Here is a 24,912-nt window from a genome sequence, read left to right as displayed (position 1 = left end):
CGCCACTACACTGTATGTCACTCTACTGTGCACTACTCTATGCCACTGCATTCAACCCTGCATCACTCCACGCCACTTCAGTCCTCTCTGAAACAATCTACTCTGTGCCACTGCACTCTACCCTGCACCACTGTACTTGACCCTGCACCACGCCGCTTCACTCGACTGTGAAACAATCTACTCTATGCCACACCACTCTGTGCCATTGCACTCTGTGCTGCACCACTCTACGCCACTGTTCTATAAACCACTGCACTCTACGCCATTGGACGCAACATCACTTTACTCTAAACCAATGCTCTCTACGCCACCACACTCTACACCAATTACTCTGCACCCTACCCCACTATACTAACACTGTGCATCTGTATTCTACGCCACTCTACACCATTGCACTCTACATCACTGCACTCTGTCACTCAAGTCTATTCTGCACCACTGTATTCTAGGCCACTTCTCTCTGCACCACTCTACTCTACAAGACTGCACACTCTGCCACTGAACTCAATGCCACTTTACTCTGCACCACTGAACTCTGTCACTGCATGCTGCACCACTCTACACCATTGCACTCTACGTCACTGCACTTGCACTCTGTGGCACTCAATTTTACTCTGCACCACACCACTTCACTCTGGTCTGTGCCACTGAACTCTGCATCACTCCATGCCTCTGTAATCTATTCTGTATCATTGCACTGTACACCATTTAACTCTACGCCACTCTACACCTCTGCAAACTACCCTGCACCACTCCTCTCTACGGCATTTCACTGTACTCAGAAACAATCTACTCTATACCACTGCACTTTAAGACCTGCTACGTCACTACACCGTTTTACTCAAAACCCATGCACTCTACGCCGATACACTCTGTGCTGGTCTACTCTGCACCACTGTACTTTCTGCCACTTAACTCTTGGCCACTCTGTGACACTCCATTCTTATACACTTCACTCTGATACTCCACTCTGACTCTCTGCTCCATTAAGCTCTGCACCACACAGTGCCACTTTAGAACACTGTTCTCCACTCTGTTCCCCTCTATAGATCTACTGCATTCTACTACGCTCTACGTAACTCACTCTGTGCCACTCCAGTCCACTCTGTGTCACTTCCCTCTAACACTGTATGCCATTCCACGGTGACACTCTATGCAATTCCTCTTCACGCCACTCGATTCTACAACATTCCACTCAACAACCACTATGCCACTCCACCCTGCTCGACACCACTCCACAACACTCAATGCCAGTCCACTCTACTCCTCTCGACTCTGTGCCCTTCCACTCTACAACACTCTACACCACAACTCCACTTGATTCCATAACATTCCACTTAACGACTTTACACTCTCCTTTTAACCCACTAACTTTTAGCCATGCTGAACAGCAGCCCTTCTGGTGCATAACATGGCCAGAGCATATTGGTAAAGCCAATAGCTCTTGCGTAGCAAAGGCCTATTGACTTTGCCAATGCTTTTTTCTTTTCATTCCAACACACTCCTCCCAGTACATACGTTGGTGTGCGCATAGATGTTGGCTGTGTGTATGTGTGTGGTGGGCATGTGGCCCTGCTTCTGATGGATATTGTGTGTTTCTGCACTGGGAAAATTGTCTTGTGAGGGTTAATGTAAGTGTAATGTAAGTTCACTTGCCTAAAATATGGTTCTTTGCCTGAACAGGAATTATCGCTAAGGAGCTCACTTCACTGGAAGATGAGATCAAAGAAATCCGGCGCAGTGGAAGCAATAAATCCTTGGATGTACCAGAGTTTGAACTGTCCGATATCTTCTACTTCTGCCGGAAGGGAATGGAGACCATCATGGACGATGAGGTGACCAAGCGTTTCTCTGCAGAGGAGCTGGAAACCTGGAACTTGCTCAGCAGAACCAACTGTAACTTCCAGCACATCAGCATGCGTCTCACTGTGCTTTGGGGGCTTGGGGTGCTGATCCGCTATGGCTTCCTGCTGCCTCTGCGGTGAGTAGTAGGAGAGGGGGCGCTTTTGCTTCTTGGGGTGGTTTTGACAGGTAACATACATGTTCAAGGCATATGTGGCTGTAGATGAAGTACTTTGCATACTCCTTCGATCCAGTGTTGAGTCCAGACGTTTGCAATTTGTTTTTCTTCGAAAAAGTCTTTTGAGTCAGAAGGTAAGGTGACTCCTACTTTTGGTAATAGTTTGCAAGGCATCAACTTCATTGTTAGATTTTCTTTCCATCATCTGGTTTGGACGTGTATTATAGTACTCGGGTTCGAGACCATTTTCTGGATCCTTTCGGTGTGTAATCTCACATGTCGAAATTCAGAAGACTTTCCTTTATTGGGTCGGAAAACTCCAACCGCAACCTTTGGGCCTAGCCCGTTCGAGCTAGTTTATACTTATGACCATCTTCATCCATGCTTACCTGCTGATGAAACGGGTTCCGGTTCAGCTCTGCCCTTGGTGCCATTCCAAGTATCCGCATTCCGACCTGCACAAAGTCTGCAACCTGTGCTTGTCCTCCGAGCACAAGGAAGAAGGTTGTGAAGCCTGTTGGTCGTTTCGATCTAAAAAGCCTTGCAGGACTGTCGAGCTAGACGCAGAAAAATGCAGAGGCAGAACATCTAACACATGCCTGATATCTTCAGACAACAAGATATCGAACAAGGAGAGGAAGATTTTGAAGGTTCATCTATCGAAGAAGGGACCTTTTTGGTTCATGATTATGACTCCGACCTAGAGATTGATCTGGGGTCACAGGATCTTTCGCCTGGTCAAGGTGTCATGAGTACCCAAAGCCCTCACCGCCGCACACAGCAACCTTCAGTTCACTTAAAACAAAGGTCTTACAGGCCACCACTGCCATCTGGCCATTGTTGGCACTGAGATTTGGCTTCGGCTGCCCCACTCTGCACCGAAAGCACATACATAGCCTTTTGGCTCCGGACCTAGCCGAGATACGCCCTCTTCGGCTTCCGGCGCACCGGTTCCCAAAAGTGAAACAATGTTTGGGACAAAAACAAAAATTGGTGCCTGCAACACTTCCGAAATCCATTTTAGAGACAATGCTAAAAAAAACTCAATCCCAAACTGAAAAGGATCCATATATACTCAGAGACAGGCCTAATTTTCACAGAATCTGCTTCAAAAATTTCTGCTAAGAATAAAACATATTCCCAATAGGATATTCATAATGTAATACCTTTAAAAAGGAAGGAAAAGGACATAGCTACCATTCAATTACACCCTGTTCCTCTTTTTTCTCCACCTCATCCTACAGCTCCATCACATGTACTTTCGGCACTTAATTCGCCACACAATCCTTTAAACATAACACCGTAGGATTCTCCACATACAGACCCAGATGCCGATGTGGGGGGTGATGACAATTATGGAGCACCACCACCAGACCCCTGGCAGGTTTACAATAGAGACCCTCCTGTGGACACAGACCCAGACCTATATCCAGATAAACCCTCACCCCTTAATGATTCTTCCTCATATCAGGAGCTTATAACTAGGGCAGCACAGTATTATGGGATCATATTGCATAATGAATCCTTGGATGAAGATTTTTTTATTCAAGACATTAGGGGCCACGCATTAAACATCTCAGTCCCTACCAATGTTAATTGGTCTGATGTGCCATGCAGAAGATGTTCTTAAAGACCCTAAAAGAGCGTGCATCATTAACCCTAGGGTGGATAAAAAGTATACAACTGCACCATCTGATCCAGTTTTTATTAGAGGTCAACTTCCACCAGACACCTTAGTTGCGTCAAAAGCTCCAAAAAAAAAATTCCTAAACTACAGCAGAAGCATCACCTTCAGACAAAGAGTCATAGCTCATAAATGCCTCGGGCAAACGAGTTGCGGCACAATCTGCCAATCTTTGGCAGATTGCACATAAACAAGGCCCATTAGCCAGGTATTATAGAGCACACCGGGATGAAATGGAGGAACTACTCCAATATCTCCAAGAGCATAAGAAAAGGGGACAAGAGTTAGTATAGGAAGGGAAATGAATTTCCTACTCTTCATCAGATGTTCAGACACTGCTGAGACCTCAGCCAGAGTTATCAATGCTAGGGTCCTCCTAAGGAGGCATACCTGGCTGTCTATCTCTGGTTTTAAAAGTATCAACGGAAACCTCTTGTCTGACCTATATTGCTTTATTTAGACCTACGAAAGCTTCTATATACTTATAGCCCATCCGTGAATTGTAACCTCTCCCAATATCAAAGAAGGACAATTAGTAATATTTTTAAGTTTTATTTTTGTTTTTATATAATTTTTTCCTTGTTATTATCAAAAACAATTATTTTCTTTTTTTAAATAGATACACATAATAAATATGCAAAAACTCTAAACACACCTAAATACAAATCAATGTACATTATTTATAACATGAGTCATGATTCCTCACAACTAATTACACTAAGAACATTATTCTAGCAGCAACCTGAAAAACATTCTTTCATACTCAGCATACACACTCAATCTCACTAACTGTAAGTACATATCAATAGAGATTCAGCCTTCTGTGAGGTCTCCTATTATTATACAGAAAACTGTATTCGTAGATGTTACGGACAATCCTAGATGTCACAATTGTCTCTTCAGAGCCACTCCACGGGGACAAGGTTGGTCGGTCTACGCGCGTTTCAGTGGCAACGCCACCTTCATCAGGACAAAAGACTGTATGAAAAGAATCTCCCTTACAACACGGTTGTCTGCACAACAAGTATCCGATACAAAGGAAACTTTCCTTGAAGTACCCGATTGGAAAAATTAAAACTGGGGAAGAATCCTGTAATTTTAAAAGGGTGTCAGAGTGGTCAATATCTTCCTTTCACTACTCATGGTCATCACTTTTGGCGCCCATTTTATAACCAGCATTTGCAATGCAATAGTTCTTGCATTAGGAAAGTTTGAGCTATTGGTACTGTAAATGACACATTTTTCAGTTATGTGTTGGTTTTGAAAATAGCAAAATTAGTAGCTTTGTCATTTACAATGGCAATAGTCATAACTTTTGCAAATGTGACACCTATAGCATGTGTAATGCAATATGTGCTGTATTTACGTGACTTAGATGTATTGATATTACAAATAACAATGGATTTGAATTTTTTTAATAACTAATACTTAAATAAAAGTTATTGTAATTTATAATGGCAATAGCTTAAACTTTTGTAAATAACTTTTGTGAAGATTATGATCAGTGTATTTTATTGTGACGAAAATCCAAGAACAGAAGTGAAATATTAACATCTTTTTGTGACATTTGTAATAAAGCTTGAAACATTGAGAGAACATATTTGAACCAGTTGTTGTTGAATGGTTGCACAGATTGATGCTGTGGTGCCGCTGTGTGATGTTGTGGTGGCGACGAGTGATGCTGTGGCGTTCAGTGATGCTGTGGTAGCGCATAGTGATGTTGTGGTGCTCCTGAGTGATGCTGTGGTGGTGCTGAGTGATGCTGTGGTCATGCGATAGAGTGAGTGCGATAGATAGAGTGAGTGCGATAGATAGAATGAGTGCGATAGATAGAGTGAGTGCGATAGATAGAGTGAGTGCGATAGATAGAGTGAGTGCGATAGATAGAGTGAGTGCGATAGATAGAGTGAGTGCGATAGATAGAGTGAGTGCGATAGATAGAGTGAGGGCGATAGATAGAGTGAGGGCGATAGATAGAGTGAGGGCGATAGATAGAGTGAGGGCGATAGATAGAGTGAGGGCGATCGATAGAGTGAGGGCGATCGATAGAGTGAGGGCGATCGATAGAGTGAGGGCGATCGATAGAGTGAGGGCGATCGATAGAGTGAGGGCGATCGATAGAGTGAGGGCGATCGATAGAGTGAGGGCGATCGATAGAGTGAGGGCGATCGATAGAGTGAGGGCGATCGATAGAGTGAGGGCGATCGATAGAGTGAGGGCGATCGATAGAGTGAGGGCGATCGATAGAGTGAGGGCGATCGATAGAGTGAGGGCGATCGATAGAGTGAGGGCGATCGATAGAGTGAGGGCGATCGATAGAGTGAGGGCGATCGATAGAGTGAGGGCGATCGATAGAGTGAGGGCGATCGATAGAGTGAGGGCGATCGATAGAGTGAGGGCGATCGATAGAGTGAGGGCGATAGATAGAGTGAGGGCGATAGATAGAGTGAGGGCGATAGATAGAGTGAGGGCGATAGATAGAGTGAGGGCGATAGATAGAGTGAGGGCGATAGATAGAGTGAGGGCGATAGATAGAGTGAGGGCGACAGATAGATAGATAGAGTGAGGGCGATAGATAGAGAGTGAGGGCGATAGATAGAGAGTGAGGGCGATAGATAGAGAGTGAGGGCGATAGATAGAGTGAGGGCGATAGATAGAGTGAGGGCGATAGAGTGAGGGCGATAGATAGAGTGAGGGAGATAGATAGAGTGAGGGCGACAGATAGATAGAGTGAGGGCGATAGCTAGATAGAGAGTGAGAGCGATAGATAGAGTGAGGGCGATAGATAGATAGATAGAGTGAGGGCGACAGATAGATAGAGTGAGGGCGATAGATAGAGAGTGAGGGCGATAGATAGATAGATAGAGTGAGGGCGATAGATAGATAGATAGAGTGAGGGCGACAGATAGATAGAGAGTGAGGGCGACAGATAGATAAAGAGTGAGGGCGATAGATAGATAGAGAGTGAGGGCGATAGATAGATAGAGAGTGAGGGCGATAGATAGATAGAGAGTGAGGGCGATAGATAGATGGAGAGTAAGGGCGATAGAGAGTGAGGGCGATAGATAGAGTGAGGGCGACAGATAGATAGATAGAGTGAGGGCGACAGATAGATAGAGAGAGTGAGGGCGATAGATAGCTAGAGATTGAGGGCGATAGATAGCGAGTGAGGGCGATAGCTAGATAGAGAGTGAGGGCGATCGATAGAGTGAGGGCGATCGATAGAGTGAGGGCGATCGATAGAGTGAGGGCGATAGATAGAGAGTGAGGGCGATAGATAGAGAGTGAGGGCGATAGATAGAGAGTGAGGGCGATAGATAGAGTGAGGGCGATAGAGTGAGGGCGATAGAGTGAGGGCGATAGATAGAGTGAGGGCGATAGATAGATAGAGAGTGAGGGCGATAGATAGATAGAGAGTGAGAGCGATAGATAGATAGAGAGTGAGAGCGATAGATAGATAGAGAGTGAGAGCGATAGATAGAGTGAGGGCGATAGATAGATAGATAGAGTGAGGGCGACAGATAGATAGATAGAGTGAGGGCGATAGATAGAGAGTGAGGGCGACAGATAGATAGAGAGTGAGGGCGACAGATAGATAGAGAGTGAGGGCGACAGATAGATAGAGAGTGAGGGCGACAGATAGATAGAGAGTGAGGGCGACAGATAGATAGAGAGTGAGGGCGACAGATAGATAGAGAGTGAGGGCGACAGATAGATAGAGAGTGAGGGCGACAGATAGATAGATAGAGAGTGAGGGCGATAGATAGATAGAGAGTGAGGGCGATAGATAGATAGAGAGTGAGGGCGATAGATAGATAGAGAGTGAGGGCGATAGATAGATAGAGAGTGAGGGCGATAGATAGATAGAGAGTGAGGGCGATAGATAGAGTGAGGGCGATAGCTAGATAGAGAGTGAGAGCGATAGATAGAGTGAGGGCGATAGATAGATAGATAGAGTGAGGGCGACAGATAGATAGAGTGAGGGCGATAGATAGAGAGTGAGGGCGATAGATAGATAGATAGAGTGAGGGCGACAGATAGATAGAGAGTGAGGGCGACAGATAGATAGAGAGTGAGGGCGACAGATAGATAGAGAGTGAGGGCGACAGATAGATAGAGAGTGAGGGCGACAGATAGATAGAGAGTGAGGGCGACAGATAGATAGAGAGTGAGGGCGACAGATAGATAGAGTGTGAGGGCGATAGATAGATAGAGAGTGAGGGCGATAGATAGATAGAGAGTGAGGGCGATAGATAGATAGAGAGTGAGGGCGATAGATAGAGAGTGAGGGCGATAGAGAGTGAGGGCGATAGATAGAGAGTGAGGGCGATAGATAGATAGATAGATAGAGAGTAAGGGCGATAGAGAGTGAGGGCGATAGAGAGTGAGGGCGATAGATAGAGTGAGGGCGATAGATAGAGTGAGGGCGATAGATAGAGTGAGGGCGATAGATAGAGTGAGGGCGATAGATAGAGTGAGGGCGATAGATAGAGTGAGGGCGATAGATAGAGTGAGGGCGATAGATAGAGTGAGGGCGATAGAGTGAGGGAGATAGAGTGAGGGCGATAGATGGATAGAGAGTGAGGGCGATAGATGGATAGAGAGTGAGGGCGATAGATGGATAGAGAGTGAGGGCGATAGATGGATAGAGAGTGAGGGCGATAGATGGATAGAGAGTGAGGGCGATAGATGGATAGAGAGTGAGGGCGATAGATGGATAGAGAGTGAGGGCGACAGATAGATAGATAGAGTGAGGGCGACAGATAGATAGAGAGTGAGGGCGACAGATGGATAGAGAGTGAGGGCGATAGATGGATAGAGAGTGAGGGCGATAGATGGATAGAGAGTGAGGGCGATAGATGGATAGAGAGTGAGGGCGATAGATGGATAGAGAGTGAGGGCGATAGATGGATAGAGAGTGAGGGCGATAGATGGATAGAGAGTGAGGGCGATAGATGGATAGAGAGTGAGGGCGATAGATGGATAGAGAGTGAGGGCGATAGATGGATAGAGAGTGAGGGCGATAGATGGATAGAGAGTGAGGGCGATAGATGGATAGAGTGAGGGTGATAGATGGATAGAGTGAGGGTGATAGATGGATAGAGTGAGGGTGATAGATGGATAGATAGAGGGCGATAGATAGATAGATAGAGTGAGGGCGACAGACAGATAGAGAGTGAGGGCGATAGATAGATAGAGAGTGAGGGCGATAGATAGATAGAGAGTGAGGGCGATAGATAGATAGAGAGTAAGGGCGATAGATAGATAGAGAGTGAGGGCGATAGATGGATAGAGTGAGGGTGATAGATGGATAGAGTGAGGGTGATAGATAGATAGATAGAGGGCGATAGATAGATAGATAAAGTGAGGGCGACAGACAGATAGAGAGTGAGGGCGATAGATAGATAGAGAGTGAGGGCGATAGATAGCTAGAGATTGAGGGCGATAGATAGCTAGAGATTGAGGGCGATAGATAGCGAGTGAGGGCGATAGAGAGTGAGGGCGATAGATGGATAGAGAGTGAGGGCGATAGATGGATAGAGAGTGAGGGCGATAGATGGATAGAGAGTGAGGGCGATAGATGGATAGAGAGTGAGGGCGATAGATGGATAGAGAGTGAGGGCGATAGATGGATAGAGTGAGGGCGATAGATGGATAGAGTGAGGGTGATAGATGGATAGAGAGTGAGGGCGACAGATAGATAGAGAGTGAGGGAGACAGATAGATAGAGAGTGAGGGCGATAGATAGATAGAGAGTGAGGGCGATAGATAGATAGAGAGTGAGGGCGATAGATAGATAGAGAGTGAGGGCGATAGATAGATGGAGAGTAAGGGCGATAGAGAGTGAGGGCGATAGATAGAGTGAGGGCGACAGATAGATAGATAGAGTGAGGGCGACAGATAGATAGAGAGAGTGAGGGCGATAGATGGATAGAGAGTGAGGGCGATAGATAGCGAGTGAGGGCGATAGATAGATAGAGAGTGAGGGCGATAGATAGAGTGAGGGCAATAGATAGATAGATAGATAGAGAGTAAGGGCGATAGAGAGTGAGGGCGATAGAGAGTGAGGGCGATAGATAGAGAGTGAGGGCGATAGATAGAGAGTGAGGGCGATAGATAGAGAGTGAGGGCGATAGATAGAGAGTGAGGGCGATAGATAGAGTGAGGGCGATAGATAGAGTGAGGGCGATAGATAGAGTGAGGGCGATAGATAGAGTGAGGGCGATAGATAGAGTGAGGGCGATAGATAGAGTGAGGGCGATAGATAGAGTGAGGGAGATAGATAGAGTGAGGGAGATAGAGTGAGGGCGATAGATGGATAGAGAGTGAGGGCGATAGATGGATAGAGAGTGAGGGCGATAGATGGATAGAGAGTGAGGGCGATAGATGGATAGAGAGTGAGGGCGATAGATGGATAGAGAGTGAGGGCGATAGATGGATAGAGAGTGAGGGCGATAGATGGATAGAGAGTGAGGGCGATAGATGGATAGAGAGTGAGGGCGATAGATGGATAGAGAGTGAGGGCGACAGATAGATAGATAGAGTGAGGGCGACAGATAGATAGAGAGTGAGGGCGACAGATGGATAGAGAGTGAGGGCGATAGATGGATAGAGAGTGAGGGCGATAGATGGATAGAGAGTGAGGGCGATAGATGGATAGAGAGTGAGGGCGATAGATGGATAGAGAGTGAGGGCGATAGATGGATAGAGAGTGAGGGCGATAGATGGATAGAGAGTGAGGGCGATAGATGGATAGAGAGTGAGGGCGATAGATGGATAGAGAGTGAGGGCGATAGATGGATAGAGAGTGAGGGCGATAGATGGATAGAGAGTGAGGGCGATAGATGGATAGAGTGAGGGTGATAGATGGATAGAGTGAGGGTGATAGATGGATAGAGTGAGGGTGATAGATGGATAGATAGAGGGCGATAGATAGATAGATAGAGTGAGGGCGACAGACAGATAGAGAGTGAGGGCGATAGATAGATAGAGAGTGAGGGCGATAGATAGATAGAGAGTGAGGGCGATAGATAGATAGAGAGTAAGGGCGATAGATAGATAGAGAGTGAGGGCGATAGATGGATAGAGTGAGGGTGATAGATGGATAGAGTGAGGGTGATAGATAGATAGATAGAGGGCGATAGATAGATAGATAAAGTGAGGGCGACAGACAGATAGAGAGTGAGGGCGATAGATAGAGAGTGAGGGCGATAGATAGCTAGAGATTGAGGGCGATAGATAGCTAGAGATTGAGGGCGATAGATAGCGAGTGAGGGCGATAGAGAGTGAGGGCGATAGATGGATAGAGAGTGAGGGCGATAGATGGATAGAGAGTGAGGGCGATAGATGGATAGAGAGTGAGGGCGATAGATGGATAGAGAGTGAGGGCGATAGATGGATAGAGAGTGAGGGCGATAGATGGATAGAGAGTGAGGGCGATAGATGGATAGAGTGAGGGCGATAGATGGATAGAGTGAGGGTGATAGATGGATAGAGAGTGAGGGCGACAGATAGATAGAGAGTGAGGGCGACAGATAGATAGAGAGTGAGGGCGATAGATAGATAGAGAGTGAGGGCGATAGATAGATAGAGAGTGAGGGCGATAGATAGATAGAGAGTGAGGGCGATAGATAGATGGAGAGTAAGGGCGATAGAGAGTGAGGGCGATAGATAGAGTGAGGGCGACAGATAGATAGATAGAGTGAGGGCGACAGATAGATAGAGAGAGTGAGGGCGATAGATAGCTAGAGATTGAGGGCGATAGATAGCGAGTGAGGGCGATAGATAGATAGAGAGTGAGGGCGATAGATAGAGTGAGGGCAATAGATAGATAGATAGAGTGAGGGCGACAGATAGATAGATAGATAGAGAGTAAGGGCGATAGAGAGTGAGGGCGATAGATAGATAGAGTGAGGGCGACAGATAGATAGAGAGTGAGGGCGACAGATAGATAGAGAGTGAGGGCGATAGATAGATAGCTAGAGTGAGGGCGACAGATAGATAGAGAGTGAGGGCGACAGATAGATAGAGAGTGAGGGCGATAGATAGATAGATAAAGAGTAAGGGCGATAGATAGATAGAGAGTGAGGGCGATAGATAGTTAGAGAGTGAGGGCGATAGATAGCGAGTGAGGGCGAAAGATAGATAGAGAGTGAGGGCGATAGATAGAGTGAGGGCGATAGATAGAGTGAGGGCGATAGATAGAGTGAGGGCGATAGATAGAGTGAGGGCGATAGATAGAGTGAGGGCGATAGATAGAGTGAGGGCGATAGATAGAGTGAGGGCGATAGATAGAGTGAGGGCGATAGATAGAGTGAGGGCGATAGATAGAGTGAGGGCGATAGATAGAGTGAGGGCGATAGATAGAGTGAGGGCGATAGATAGAGTGAGGGCGATAGATAGAGTGAGGGTGATAGAGTGAGGGCGATAGAGTGAGGGCGATAGATAGATAGAGAGTGAGGGCGACAGATAGATAGAGAGTTAGAGCGATAGATAGATAGAGAGTGAGGGCGACAGATAGATAGAGAGTGAGGGCGACAGATAGATAGAGTGAGGGCGACAGATAGATAGATAGAGTGAGGGCGACAGATAGATAGAGAGTGAGGGCGACAGATAGATAGAGAGTGAGGGCGACAGATAGATAGAGAGTGAGGGCGCCAGATAGATAGAGAGTGAGGGCGACAGATAGATAGAGAGTGAGGGCGACAGATAGATAGAGAGTGAGGGCGATAGATAGAGAGTGAGGGCGATAGATAGATAGAGATTGAGGGCGATAGATAGATAGAGAGTGAGGGCGATAGATAGATAGAGAGTGAGGGCGATAGATAGATAGAGAGTGTGTGCGATAGATAGAGTGAGGGCGATAGATAGAGTGAGGGCGATAGATAGAGTGAGGGCGATAGATAGAGTGAGGGCGATAGATAGAGTGAGGGCGATAGATAGAGTGAGGGCGATAGATAGAGTGCGGGCGATAGATAGAGTGCGGGCGATAGATAGAGTGAGGGCGATAGATAGAGTGAGGGCGATAGATAGAGTGAGGGCGATAGATAGAGTGAGGGCGATAGATAGAGTGAGGGCGATAGATGGATAGAGAGTGAGGGCGATAGATGGATAGAGAGTGAGGGCGATAGATGGATAGAGAGTCAGGGCGATAGATGGATAGAGAGTCAGGGCGATAGATGGATAGAGAGTCAGGGCGATAGATGGATAGAGAGTCAGGGCGATAGATGGATAGAGAGTCAGGGCGATAGATGGATAGAGAGTCAGGGCGATAGATGGATAGAGAGTCAGGGCGATAGATGGATAGAGAGTCAGGGCGATAGATGGATAGAGAGTCAGGGCGATAGATGGATAGAGAGTCAGGGCGATAGATGGATAGAGAGTCAGGGCGATAGATGGATAGAGAGTCAGGGCGATAGATGGATAGAGAGTCAGGGCGATAGATGGATAGAGAGTCAGGGCGATAGATGGATAGAGAGTCAGGGCGATAGATGGATAGAGTGTCAGGGCGATAGATGGATAGAGTGTCAGGGCGATAGATGGATAGAGTGTCAGGGCGATAGATGGATAGAGTGTCAGGGCGATAGATGGATAGAGAGTCAGGGCGATAGATGGATAGAGAGTCAGGGCGATAGATGGATAGAGAGTCAGGGCGATAGATGGATAGAGAGTCAGGGCGATAGATGGATAGAGAGTCAGGGCGATAGATGGATAGAGAGTCAGGGCGATAGATGGATAGAGAGTCAGGGCGATAGATGGATAGAGAGTCAGGGCGATAGATGGATAGAGAGTCAGGGCGATAGATGGATAGAGAGTCAGGGCGATAGATGGATAGAGAGTCAGGGCGATAGATGGATAGAGAGTCAGGGCGATAGATGGATAGAGTCAGGGCGATAGATAGATAGAGTCAGGGCGATAGATAGATAGAGTCAGGGCGATAGATAGATAGAGTCAGGGCGATAGATAGATAGAGTCAGGGCGATAGATAGATAGAGTCAGGGCGATAGATAGATAGAGTCAGGGCGATAGATAGATAGAGTCAGGGCGATAGATAGATAGAGTCAGGGCGATAGATAGATAGAGTCAGGGCGATAGATAGATAGAGTCAGGGCGATAGATGGATAGAGAGTGAGGGCGATAGATGGATAGAGAGTGAGGGCGATAGATGGATAGAGAGTGAGGGCGATAGATGGATAGAGAGTGAGGGCGATAGATGGATAGAGAGTGAGGGCGATAGATGGATAGAGAGTGAGGGCGATAGATGGATAGAGAGTGAGGGCGATAGATGGATAGAGAGTGAGGGCGATAGATGGATAGAGAGTGAGGGCGATAGATGGATAGAGAGTGAGGGCGATAGATGGATAGAGAGTGAGGGCGATAGATGGATAGAGAGTGAGGGCGATAGATGGTTAGAGAGTGAGGGCGATAGATGGTTAGAGAGTGAGGGCGATAGATGGTTAGAGAGTGAGGGCGATAGATGGATAGAGAGTGAGGGCGATAGATGGATAGAGAGTGAGGGCGACAGATGGATAGAGAGTGAGGGCGACAGATGGATAGAGAGTGAGGGCGACAGATGGATAGAGAGTGAGGGCGACAGATGGATAGAGAGTGAGGGCGACAGATAGTTAGAGAGTGAGGGCGATAGATAGCGAGTGAGGGCGATAGATAGCGAGTGAGGGCGATAGATAGATAGAGAGTGAGGGCGATAGATAGCTAGAGATTGAGGGCGATAGATAGTTAGAGAGTGAGGGCGATAGATAGAGTCAGGGCGATAGATAGAGTCAGGGCGATAGATAGAGTCAGGGCGATAGATAGAGTCAGGGCGATAGATAGAGTCAGGGCGATAGATGGATAGAGAGTGAGGGCGATAGATGGATAGAGAGTGAGGGCGATAGATGGATAGAGAGTGAGGGCGATAGATGGATAGAGAGTGAGGGAGATAGATGGATAGAGAGTGAGGGCGATAGATGGATAGAGAGTGAGGGCGATAGATGGTTAGAGAGTGAGGGCGATAGATGGTTAGAGAGTGAGGGCGATAGATGGATAGAGAGTGAGGGCGATAGATGGATAGAGAGTGAGGGCGACAGATGGATAGAGAGTGAGGGCGACAGATAGATAGAGAGTGAGGGCGACAGATAGCTAGAGAGTGAGGGCGATAGATAGCTAGAGAGTGAGGGCGATAGATAGTTAGAGAGTGAGGGCGATAGATAGTTAGAGAGTGAGGGCGATAGATAGCGAGTGAGGGCGATAGATAGATAGAGAGTGAGGGCGATAGATAGCTAGAGATTGAGGGCGATAGATAGTTAGAGAGTGAGGGCGATAGATAGCGAGTGAGGGCGATAGATAGATAGAGAGTGAGGGCGATAGAGAGTGAGGGCGATAGATAGATAGAGAGTGAGGGCGACAGATAGATAGAGAGTGAGGGCGATAGATAGATAGATAGAGTGAGGGCGACAGATAGATAGAGATTGAGGGCGATAGATAGAGAGTGAGGGCGATAGATAGCGAGTGAGGGTGATAGATAGATAGAGAGTGAGGGCGATAGATAGATAGAGGGTGAGGGCGATAGATAGATAGAGGGTGAGGGCGATAGATAGATAGAGAGTGAGGGCGATAGATAGATAGAGAGTGAGGGCGATAGATAGATAGAGAGTGAGGGCGATAGATAGAGTGAGGGCGATAGAGTGAGGGCGATAGATAGATAGAGTGAGGGCGATAGATAGATAGAGTGAGGGCGATAGATAGATAGAGTGAGGGCGATAGATAGATAGAGTGAGGGCGATAGATAGAGTGAGGGCGATAGATAGAGTGAGGGCGATAGATAGAGTGAGGGCGATAGATGGATAGAGAGTGAGGGCGATAGATGGATAGAGAGTGAGGGCGATAGATGGATAGAGAGTGAGGGCGATAGATGGATAGAGAGTGAGGGCGATAGATGGATAGAGAGTGAGGGCGATAGATGGATAGAGAGTGAGGGCGATAGATGGATAGAGAGTGAGGGCGATAGATGGATAGAGAGTGAGGGCGATAGATGGATAGAGAGTCAGGGCGATAGATGGATAGAGAGTGAGGGCGATAGATGGATAGAGAGTGAGGGCGATAGATGGATAGAGAGTCAGGGCGATAGATGGATAGAGAGTCAGGGCGATAGATGGATAGAGAGTCAGGGCGATAGATGGATAGAGAGTCAGGGCGATAGATGGATAGAGAGTCAGGGCGATAGATGGATAGAGAGTCAGGGCGATAGATGGATAGAGAGTCAGGGCGATAGATGGATAGAGAGTCAGGGCGATAGATGGATAGAGAGTCAGGGCGATAGATGGATAGAGAGTCAGGGCGATAGATGGATAGAGAGTCAGGGCGATAGATGGATAGAGAGTCAGGGCGATAGATGGATAGAGTGTCAGGGCGATAGATGGATAGAGTGTCAGGGCGATAGATGGATAGAGAGTCAGGGCGATAGATGGATAGAGAGTCAGGGCGATAGATGGATAGAGAGTCAGGGCGATAGATGGATAGAGAGTCAGGGCGATAGATGGATAGAGAGTCAGGGCGATAGATGGATAGAGAGTCAGGGCGATAGATGGATAGAGAGTCAGGGCGATAGATGGATAGAGAGTCAGGGCGATAGATGGATAGAGAGTCAGGGCGATAGATGGATAGAGAGTCAGGGCGATAGATGGATAGAGAGTCAGGGCGATAGATGGATAGAGTCAGGGCGATAGATAGATAGAGTCAGGGCGATAGATAGATAGAGTCAGGGCGATAGATAGATAGAGTCAGGGCGATAGATAGATAGAGTCAGGGCGATAGATAGATAGAGTCAGGGCGATAGATAGATAGAGTCAGGGCGATATTTAGATAGAGTCAGGGCGATAGATAGATAGAGTCAGGGCGATAGATGGATAGAGTCAGGGCGATAGATGGATAGAGAGTGAGGGCGATAGATGGATAGAGAGTGAGGGCGATAGATGGATAGAGAGTGAGGGCGATAGATGGATAGAGAGTGAGGGCGATAGATGGATAGAGAGTGAGGGCGATAGATGGATAGAGAGTGAGGGCGATAGATGGATAGAGAGTGAGGGCGATAGATGGATAGAGAGTGAGGGCGATAGATGGATAGAGAGTGAGGGCGATAGATGGATAGAGAGTGAGGGCGATAGATGGATAGAGAGTGAGGGCGATAGATGGATAGAGAGTGAGGGCGATAGATGGATAGAGAGTGAGGGCGATAGATGGATAGAGAGTGAGGGCGATAGATGGTTAGAGAGTGAGGGCGATAGATGGTTAGAGAGTGAGGGCGATAGATGGATAGAGAGTGAGGGCGATAGATGGATAGAGAGTGAGGGCGACAGATGGATAGAGAGTGAGGGCGACAGATGGATAGAGAGTGAGGGCGACAGATGGATAGAGAGTGAGGGCGACAGATGGATAGAGAGTGAGGGCGACAGATAGTTAGAGAGTGAGGGCGATAGATAGCGAGTGAGGGCGATAGATAGCGAGTGAGGGCGATAGATAGAGAGTGAGGGCGATAGATAGCTAGAGATTGAGGGCGATAGATAGTTAGAGAGTGAGGGCGATAGATAGAGTCAGGGCGATAGATAGAGTCAGGGCGATAGATAGAGTCAGGGCGATAGATAGAGTCAGGGCGATAGATAGAGTCAGGGCGATAGATGGATAGAGAGTGAGGGCGATAGATGGATAGAGAGTGAGGGCGATAGATGGATAGAGAGTGAGGGCGATAGATGGATAGAGAGTGAGGGCGATAGATGGATAGAGAGTGAGGGCGATAGATGGATAGAGAGTGAGGGCGATAGATGGTTAGAGAGTGAGGGCGATAGATGGTTAGAGAGTGAGGGCGATAGATGGATAGAGAGTGAGGGCGATAGATGGATAGAGAGTGAGGGCGACAGATGGATAGAGAGTGAGGGCGACAGATAGATAGAGAGTGAGGGCGATAGATAGCTAGAGAGTGAGGGCGATAGATAGCTAGAGAGTGAGGGCGATAGATAGTTAGAGAGTGAGGGCGATAGATAGTTAGAGAGTGAGGGCGATAGATAGCGAGTGAGGGCGATAGATAGATAGAGAGTGAGGGCGATAGATAGCTAGAGATTGAGGGCGATAGATAGTTAGAGAGTGAGGGCGATAGATAGCGAGTGAGGGCGATAGATAGATAGAGAGTGAGGGCGATAGAGAGTGAGGGCGATAGATAGATAGAGAGTGAGGGCGACAGATAGATAGAGAGTGAGGGCGATAGATAGATAGATAGATAGAGTGAGGGCGACAGATAGATAGAGATTGAGGGCGATAGATAGAGAGTGAGGGCGATAGATAGCGAGTGAGGGTGATAGATAGATAGAGAGTGAGGGCGATAGATAGATAGAGAGTGAGGGCGATAGATAGATAGAGAGTGAGGGCGATAGATAGAGTGAGGGCGATAGATAGAGTGAGGGCGATAGATAGATAGATAGAGAGTAAGGGCGATAGAGAGTGAGGGCGATAGATGGATGGAGAGTGAGATGGATAGAGAGTCAGGGCGATAGATGGATAGAGAGTCAGGGCGATAGATGGATAGAGAGTCAGGGCGATAGATGGATAGAGAGTCAGGGCGATAGATGGATAGAGAGTCAGGGCGATAGATGGATAGAGAGTCAGGGCGATAGATGGATAGAGAGTCAGGGCGATAGATGGATAGAGAGTCAGGGCGATAGATGGATAGAGAGTCAGGGCGATAGATAGATAGAGTCAGGGCGATAGATAGATAGAGTCAGGGCGATAGATAGATAGAGTCAGGGCGATAGATAGAGTGAGGGCGATAGATAGATAGAGAGTGAGGGCGATAGATAGACTGAGGGCGATAGATAGAGTGAGGGCGATAGATAGAGTGAGGGCGATAGATAGATAGAGAGTGAGGGCGATGGATGGATAGAGAGTGAGGGCGATGGATGGATAGAGTGAGGGCGATAGATGGATAGAGAGTGAGGGCGATAGATGGATAGAGAGTGAGGGCGATAGATGGATAGAGAGTGAGGGCGATAGATGGATAGAGAGTGAGGGCGATAGATGGATAGAGAGTGAGGGCGATAGATGGATAGAGAGTGAGGGCGATAGATGGATAGAGAGTGAGGGCGACAGATGGATAGAGAGTGAGGGCGACAGATGGATAGAGAGTGAGGGCGATAGATAGAGTGAGGGCGATAGATAGAGTGAGGGCGATAGATAGAGTGAGGGCGATAGATAGAGTGAGGGCGATAGATAGAGTGAGGGCGATAGATAGAGTGAGGGCGATAGATAGAGTGAGGGCGATAGATAGAGAGTGAGGGCGATAGATAGAGAGTGAGGGCGATAGATAGAGAGTGAGGGCGATAGATAGAGAGTGAGGGCGATAGATAGAGAGTGAGGGCGATAGATAGAGAGTGAGGGCGATAGATAGAGAGTGAGGGCGATAGATAGTTAGAGAGTGAGGGCGATAGATAGTTAGAGAGTGAGGGCGATAGATAGTTAGAGAGTGAGGGCGATAGATAGTTAGAGAGTGAGGGCGATAGATAGAGTCAGGGCGATAGATAGAGTCAGGGCGATAGATAGAGTCAGGGCGATAGATAGAGTCAGGGCGATAGATAGAGTCAGGGCGATAGATAGAGTCAGGGCGATAGATAGAGTCAGGGCGATAGATAGAGTCAGGGCGATAGATAGAGTCAGGGCGATAGATAGAGTCAGGGCGATAGATAGATAGAGTCAGGGCGATAGATAGATAGAGTCAGGGCGATAGATAGATAGAGTCAGGGCGATAGATAGATAGAGTCAGGGCGATAGATAGATAGAGTCAGGGCGATAGATAGATAGAGTCAGGGCGATAGATAGATAGAGTCAGGGCGATAGATAGATAGAGTCAGGGCGATAGATAGATAGAGTCAGGGCGATAGATAGATAGAGTCAGGGCGATAGATAGATAGAGTCAGGGCGATAGATAGAGTCAGGGCGATAGATAGATAGAGTCAGGGCGATAGATAGATAGAGTCAGGGCGATAGATAGATAGAGTCAGGGCGATAGATAGATAGAGTCAGGGCGATAGATAGAGTGAGGGCGATAGATAGAGTGAGGGCGATAGATAGAGTGAGGGCGATAGATAGAGTGAGGGCGATAGATAGAGTGAGGGCGATAGATAGAGTGAGGGCGATAGATAGAGTGAGGGCGATAGATAGAGTGAGGGCGATAGATAGAGTGAGGGCGATAGATAGAGTGAGGGCGATAGATAGAGTGAGGGCGATAGATAGAGTGAGGGCGATAGATAGAGTGAGGGCGATAGATAGAGTGAGGGCGATAGATAGAGTGAGGGCGATAGATAGAGTGAGGGCGATAGATAGAGTGAGGGCGATAGATAGAGTGAGGGCGATAGATAGAGTGAGGGCGATAGATAGAGTGAGGGCGATAGATAGATAGAGAGTGAGGGCGATAGATAGATAGAGAGTGAGGGCGACAGATAGATAGAGAGTGAGGGCGACAGATAGATAGAGAGTGAGGGCGACAGATAGATAGAGAGTGAGGGCGACAGATAGATAGAGAGTGAGGGCGACAGATAGATAGAGAGTGAGGGCGACAGATAGATAGAGAGTGAGGGCGACAGATAGATAGAGAGTGAGGGCGACAGATAGATAGAGAGTGAGGGCGACAGATAGATAGAGAGTGAGGGCGACAGATAGATAGAGAGTGAGGGCGACAGATAGATAGAGAGTGAGGGCGACAGATAGATAGAGAGTGAGGGCGACAGATAGATAGAGAGTGAGGGCGACAGATAGATAGAGAGTGAGGGCGATAGATAGGATGAGGGCGATAGATAGATGGATAGAGAGTAAGGGCGATAGATAGATAGAGAGTGAGGGAGATAGATAGATAGAGAGTGAGGGAGATAGATAGATAGATAGAGTGAGGGCGATAGATAGTTAGAGAGTGAGGGCGATAGATAGTTAGAGAGTGAGGGCGATAGATAGAGTGAGGGCGATAGAGTGAGGGCGATAGAGTAAGGGCGATAGAGAGTGAGGGCGATAGATAGAGAGTGAGGGCGATAGATAGGATGAGGGCGATAGATAGATGGATAGAGAGTAAGGGCGATAGATAGATAGAGAGTGAGGGAGATAGATAGATAGAGAGTGAGGGAGATAGATAGATAGATAGAGTGAGGGCGATAGATAGTTAGAGAGTGAGGGCGATAGATAGTTAGAGAGTGAGGGCGATAGATAGAGTGAGGGCGATAGAGTGAGGGCGATAGAGTAAGGGCGATAGAGAGTGAGGGCGATAGATAGATAGAGAGTGAGGGCGATAGATAGATAGAGAGTGAGGGCGATAGATAGATAGAGGGTGAGGGCGATAGATAGATAGAGAGTGAGGGCGATAGATAGATAGAGAGTGAGGGCGATAGATGGATAGAGTGTCAGGGCGATAGATGGATAGAGTGTCAGGGCGATAGATGGATAGAGTGTCAGGGCGATAGATGGATAGAGAGTCAGGGCGATAGATGGATAGAGAGTCAGGGCGATAGATGGATAGAGAGTCAGGGCGATAGATGGATAGAGAGTCAGGGCGATAGATGGATAGAGAGTCAGGGCGATAGATGGATAGAGAGTCAGGGCGATAGATGGATAGAGAGTCAGGGCGATAGATGGATAGAGAGTCAGGGCGATAGATGGATAGAGAGTCAGGGCGATAGATGGATAGAGAGTCAGGGCGATAGATGGATAGAGAGTCAGGGCGATAGATGGATAGAGAGTCAGGGCGATAGATGGATAGAGTCAGGGCGATAGATAGATAGAGTCAGGGCGATAGATAGAGTCAGGGCGATAGATAGATAGAGTCAGGGCGATAGATAGATAGAGTCAGGGCGATAGATAGATAGAGTCAGGGCGATAGATAGATAGAGTCAGGGCGATAGATAGATAGAGTCAGGGCGATAGATAGAGTGAGGGCGATAGATAGAGTGAGGGCGATAGATAGAGTGAGGGCGATAGATAGAGTGAGGGCGATAGATAGATAGAGAGTGAGGGCGATGGATGGATAGAGAGTGAGGGCGATGGATGGATAGAGTGAGGGCGATAGATGGATAGAGAGTGAGGGCGATAGATGGATAGAGAGTCAGGGCGATAGATGGATAGAGAGTCAGGGCGATAGATGGATAGAGAGTCAGGGCGATAGATGGATAGAGAGTCAGGGCGATAGATGGATAGAGAGTCAGGGCGATAGATGGATAGAGAGTCAGGGCGATAGATGGATAGAGAGTCAGGGCGATAGATGGATAGAGAGTCAGGGCGATAGATGGATAGAGAGTCAGGGCGATAGATGGATAGAGAGTCAGGGCGATAGATGGATAGAGAGTCAGGGCGATAGATGGATAGAGAGTCAGGGCGATAGATGGATAGAGAGTCAGGGCGATAGATGGATAGAGAGTCAGGGCGATAGATGGATAGAGAGTCAGGGCGATAGATGGATAGAGAGTCAGGGCGATAGATGGATAGAGTCAGGGCGATAGATAGATAGAGTCAGGGCGATAGATAGAGTCAGGGCGATAGATAGATAGAGTCAGGGCGATAGATAGATAGAGTCAGGGCGATAGATAGATAGAGTCAGGGCGATAGATAGATAGAGTCAGGGCGATAGATAGATAGAGTCAGGGCGATAGATAGAGTGAGGGCGATAGATAGAGTGAGGGCGATAGATAGAGTGAGGGCGATAGATAGAGTGAGGGCGATAGATAGATAGAGAGTGAGGGCGATGGATGGATAGAGAGTGAGGGCGATGGATGGATAGAGTGAGGGCGATAGATGGATAGAGAGTGAGGGCGATAGATGGATAGAGAGTCAGGGCGATAGATGGATAGAGAGTCAGGGCGATAGATGGATAGAGAGTCAGGGCGATAGATGGATAGAGAGTCAGGGCGATAGATGGATAGAGAGTCAGGGCGATAGATGGATAGAGAGTCAGGGCGATAGATGGATAGAGTCAGGGCGATAGATAGATAGAGTCAGGGCGATAGATAGAGTCAGGGCGATAGATAGATAGAGTCAGGGCGATAGATAGATAGAGTCAGGGCGATAGATAGATAGAGTCAGGGCGATAGATAGATAGAGTCAGGGCGATAGATAGATAGAGTCAGGGCGATAGATAGATAGAGTCAGGGCGATAGATAGATAGAGTCAGGGCGATAGATAGATAGAGTCAGGGCGATAGATGGATAGAGAGTGAGGGCGATAGATGGATAGAGAGTGAGGGCGATAGATGGATAGAGAGTGAGGGCGATAGATGGATAGAGAGTGAGGGCGATAGATGGATAGAGAGTGAGGGCGATAGATGGATAGAGAGTGAGGGCGATAGATGGATAGAGAGTGAGGGCGATAGATGGATAGAGAGTGAGGGCGATAGATGGATAGAGAGTGAGGGCGATAGATGGTTAGAGAGTGAGGGCGATAGATGGTTAGAGAGTGAGGGCGATAGATGGATAGAGAGTGAGGGCGATAGATGGATAGAGAGTGAGGGCGATAGATGGATAGAGAGTGAGGGCGACAGATGGATAGAGAGTGAGGGCGGCAGATAGATAGAGAGTGAGGGCGATAGATAGCTAGAGAGTGAGGGCGATAGATAGATAGAGAGTGAGGGCGATAGATAGCTAGAGATTGAGGGCGATAGATAGTTAGAGAGTGAGGGCGATAGATAGCGAGTGAGGGCGATAGATAGCGAGTGAGGGCGATAGATAGCGAGTGAGGGCGATAGATAGATAGAGAGTGAGGGCGATAGATAGCTAGAGATTGAGGGCGATAGATAGTTAGAGAGTGAGGGCGATAGATAGAGTCAGGGCGATAGATAGAGTCAGGGCGATAGATAGAGTCAGGGCGATAGATAGAGTCAGGGCGATAGATAGAGTCAGGGCGATAGATAGAGTCAGGGCGATAGATAGAGTCAGGGCGATAGATAGAGTCAGGGCGATAGATGGATAGAGAGTGAGGGCGATAGATGGATAGAGAGTGAGGGCGATAGATGGATAGAGAGTGAGGGCGATAGATGGATAGAGAGTGAGGGCGATAGATGGATAGAGAGTGAGGGCGATAGATGGATAGAGAGTGAGGGCGATAGATGGATAGAGAGTGAGGGCGATAGATGGATAGAGAGTGAGGGCGACAGATGGATAGAGAGTGAGGGCGACAGATAGATAGAGAGTGAGGGCGATAGATAGCTAGAGAGTGAGGGCGATAGATAGCTAGAGATTGAGGGCGATAGATAGTTAGAGAGTGAGGGCGATAGATAGCGAGTGAGGGCGATAGATAGCGAGTGAGGGCGATAGATAGCTAGAGATTGAGGGCGATAGATAGTTAGAGAGTGAGGGCGATAGATAGCGAGTGAGGGCGATAGATAGATAGAGAGTGAGGGCGATAGAGAGTGAGGGCGATAGATAGATAGAGAGTGAGGGCGACAGATAGATAGAGAGTGAGGGCGATAGATAGATAGATAGAGTGAGGGCGACAGATAGATAGAGATTGAGGGCGATAGATAGAGAGTGAGGGCGATAGATAGCGAGTGAGGGTGATAGATAGATAGAGAGTGAGGGCGATAGATAGATAGAGAGTGAGGGCGATAGATAGATAGAGAGTGAGGGCGATAGATAGAGTGAGGGCGATAGATAGAGTGAGGGCGATAGATAGATAGATAGAGAGTAAGGGCGATAGAGAGTGAGGGCGATAGATGGATGGAGAGTGAGATGGATAGAGAGTCAGGGCGATAGATGGATAGAGAGTCAGGGCGATAGATGGATAGAGAGTCAGGGCGATAGATGGATAGAGAGTCAGGGCGATAGATGGATAGAGAGTCAGGGCGATAGATGGATAGAGAGTCAGGGCGATAGATGGATAGAGAGTCAGGGCGATAGATGGATAGAGAGTCAGGGCGATAGATGGATAGAGAGTCAGGGCGATAGATGGATAGAGAGTCAGGGCGATAGATAGATAGAGTCAGGGCGATAGATAGATAGAGTCAGGGCGATAGATAGAGTGAGGGCGATAGATAGATAGAGAGTGAGGGCGATAGATAGTTAGAGAGTGAGGCCGATAGATAGACTGAGGGCGATAGATAGAGTGAGGGCGATAGATAGAGTGAGGGCGATAGATAGATAGAGAGTGAGGGCGATGGATGGATAGAGAGTGAGGGCGATGGATGGATAGAGTGAGG

At 47.7% G+C, this 24,912-nt stretch overlaps 1 protein-coding gene across 1 annotated transcript in view; it reads left to right on the top strand.

Moving 5' to 3' along the window:
- Positions 1-24,912, top strand: part of GPAT4 (glycerol-3-phosphate acyltransferase 4) — a 289,147-nt gene that overhangs the window by 144,154 nt on the left and 120,081 nt on the right. Inside the window, exon 4 of the mRNA XM_078666242.1 lies at positions 1,684-1,981. Within this exon, the coding sequence (XP_078522368.1) occupies positions 1,684-1,981 (298 nt within the window). The remainder of the gene's footprint in view (positions 1-1,683; positions 1,982-24,912) is intronic.

The sequence above is a fragment of the Lissotriton helveticus genome, chromosome 11 (genome assembly GCF_964261635.1).
Source record: "Lissotriton helveticus chromosome 11, aLisHel1.1, whole genome shotgun sequence".
NCBI lineage: Eukaryota > Metazoa > Chordata > Amphibia > Caudata > Salamandridae > Lissotriton > Lissotriton helveticus.
This window is presented reverse-complemented; position numbering and strand designations above follow the sequence as displayed.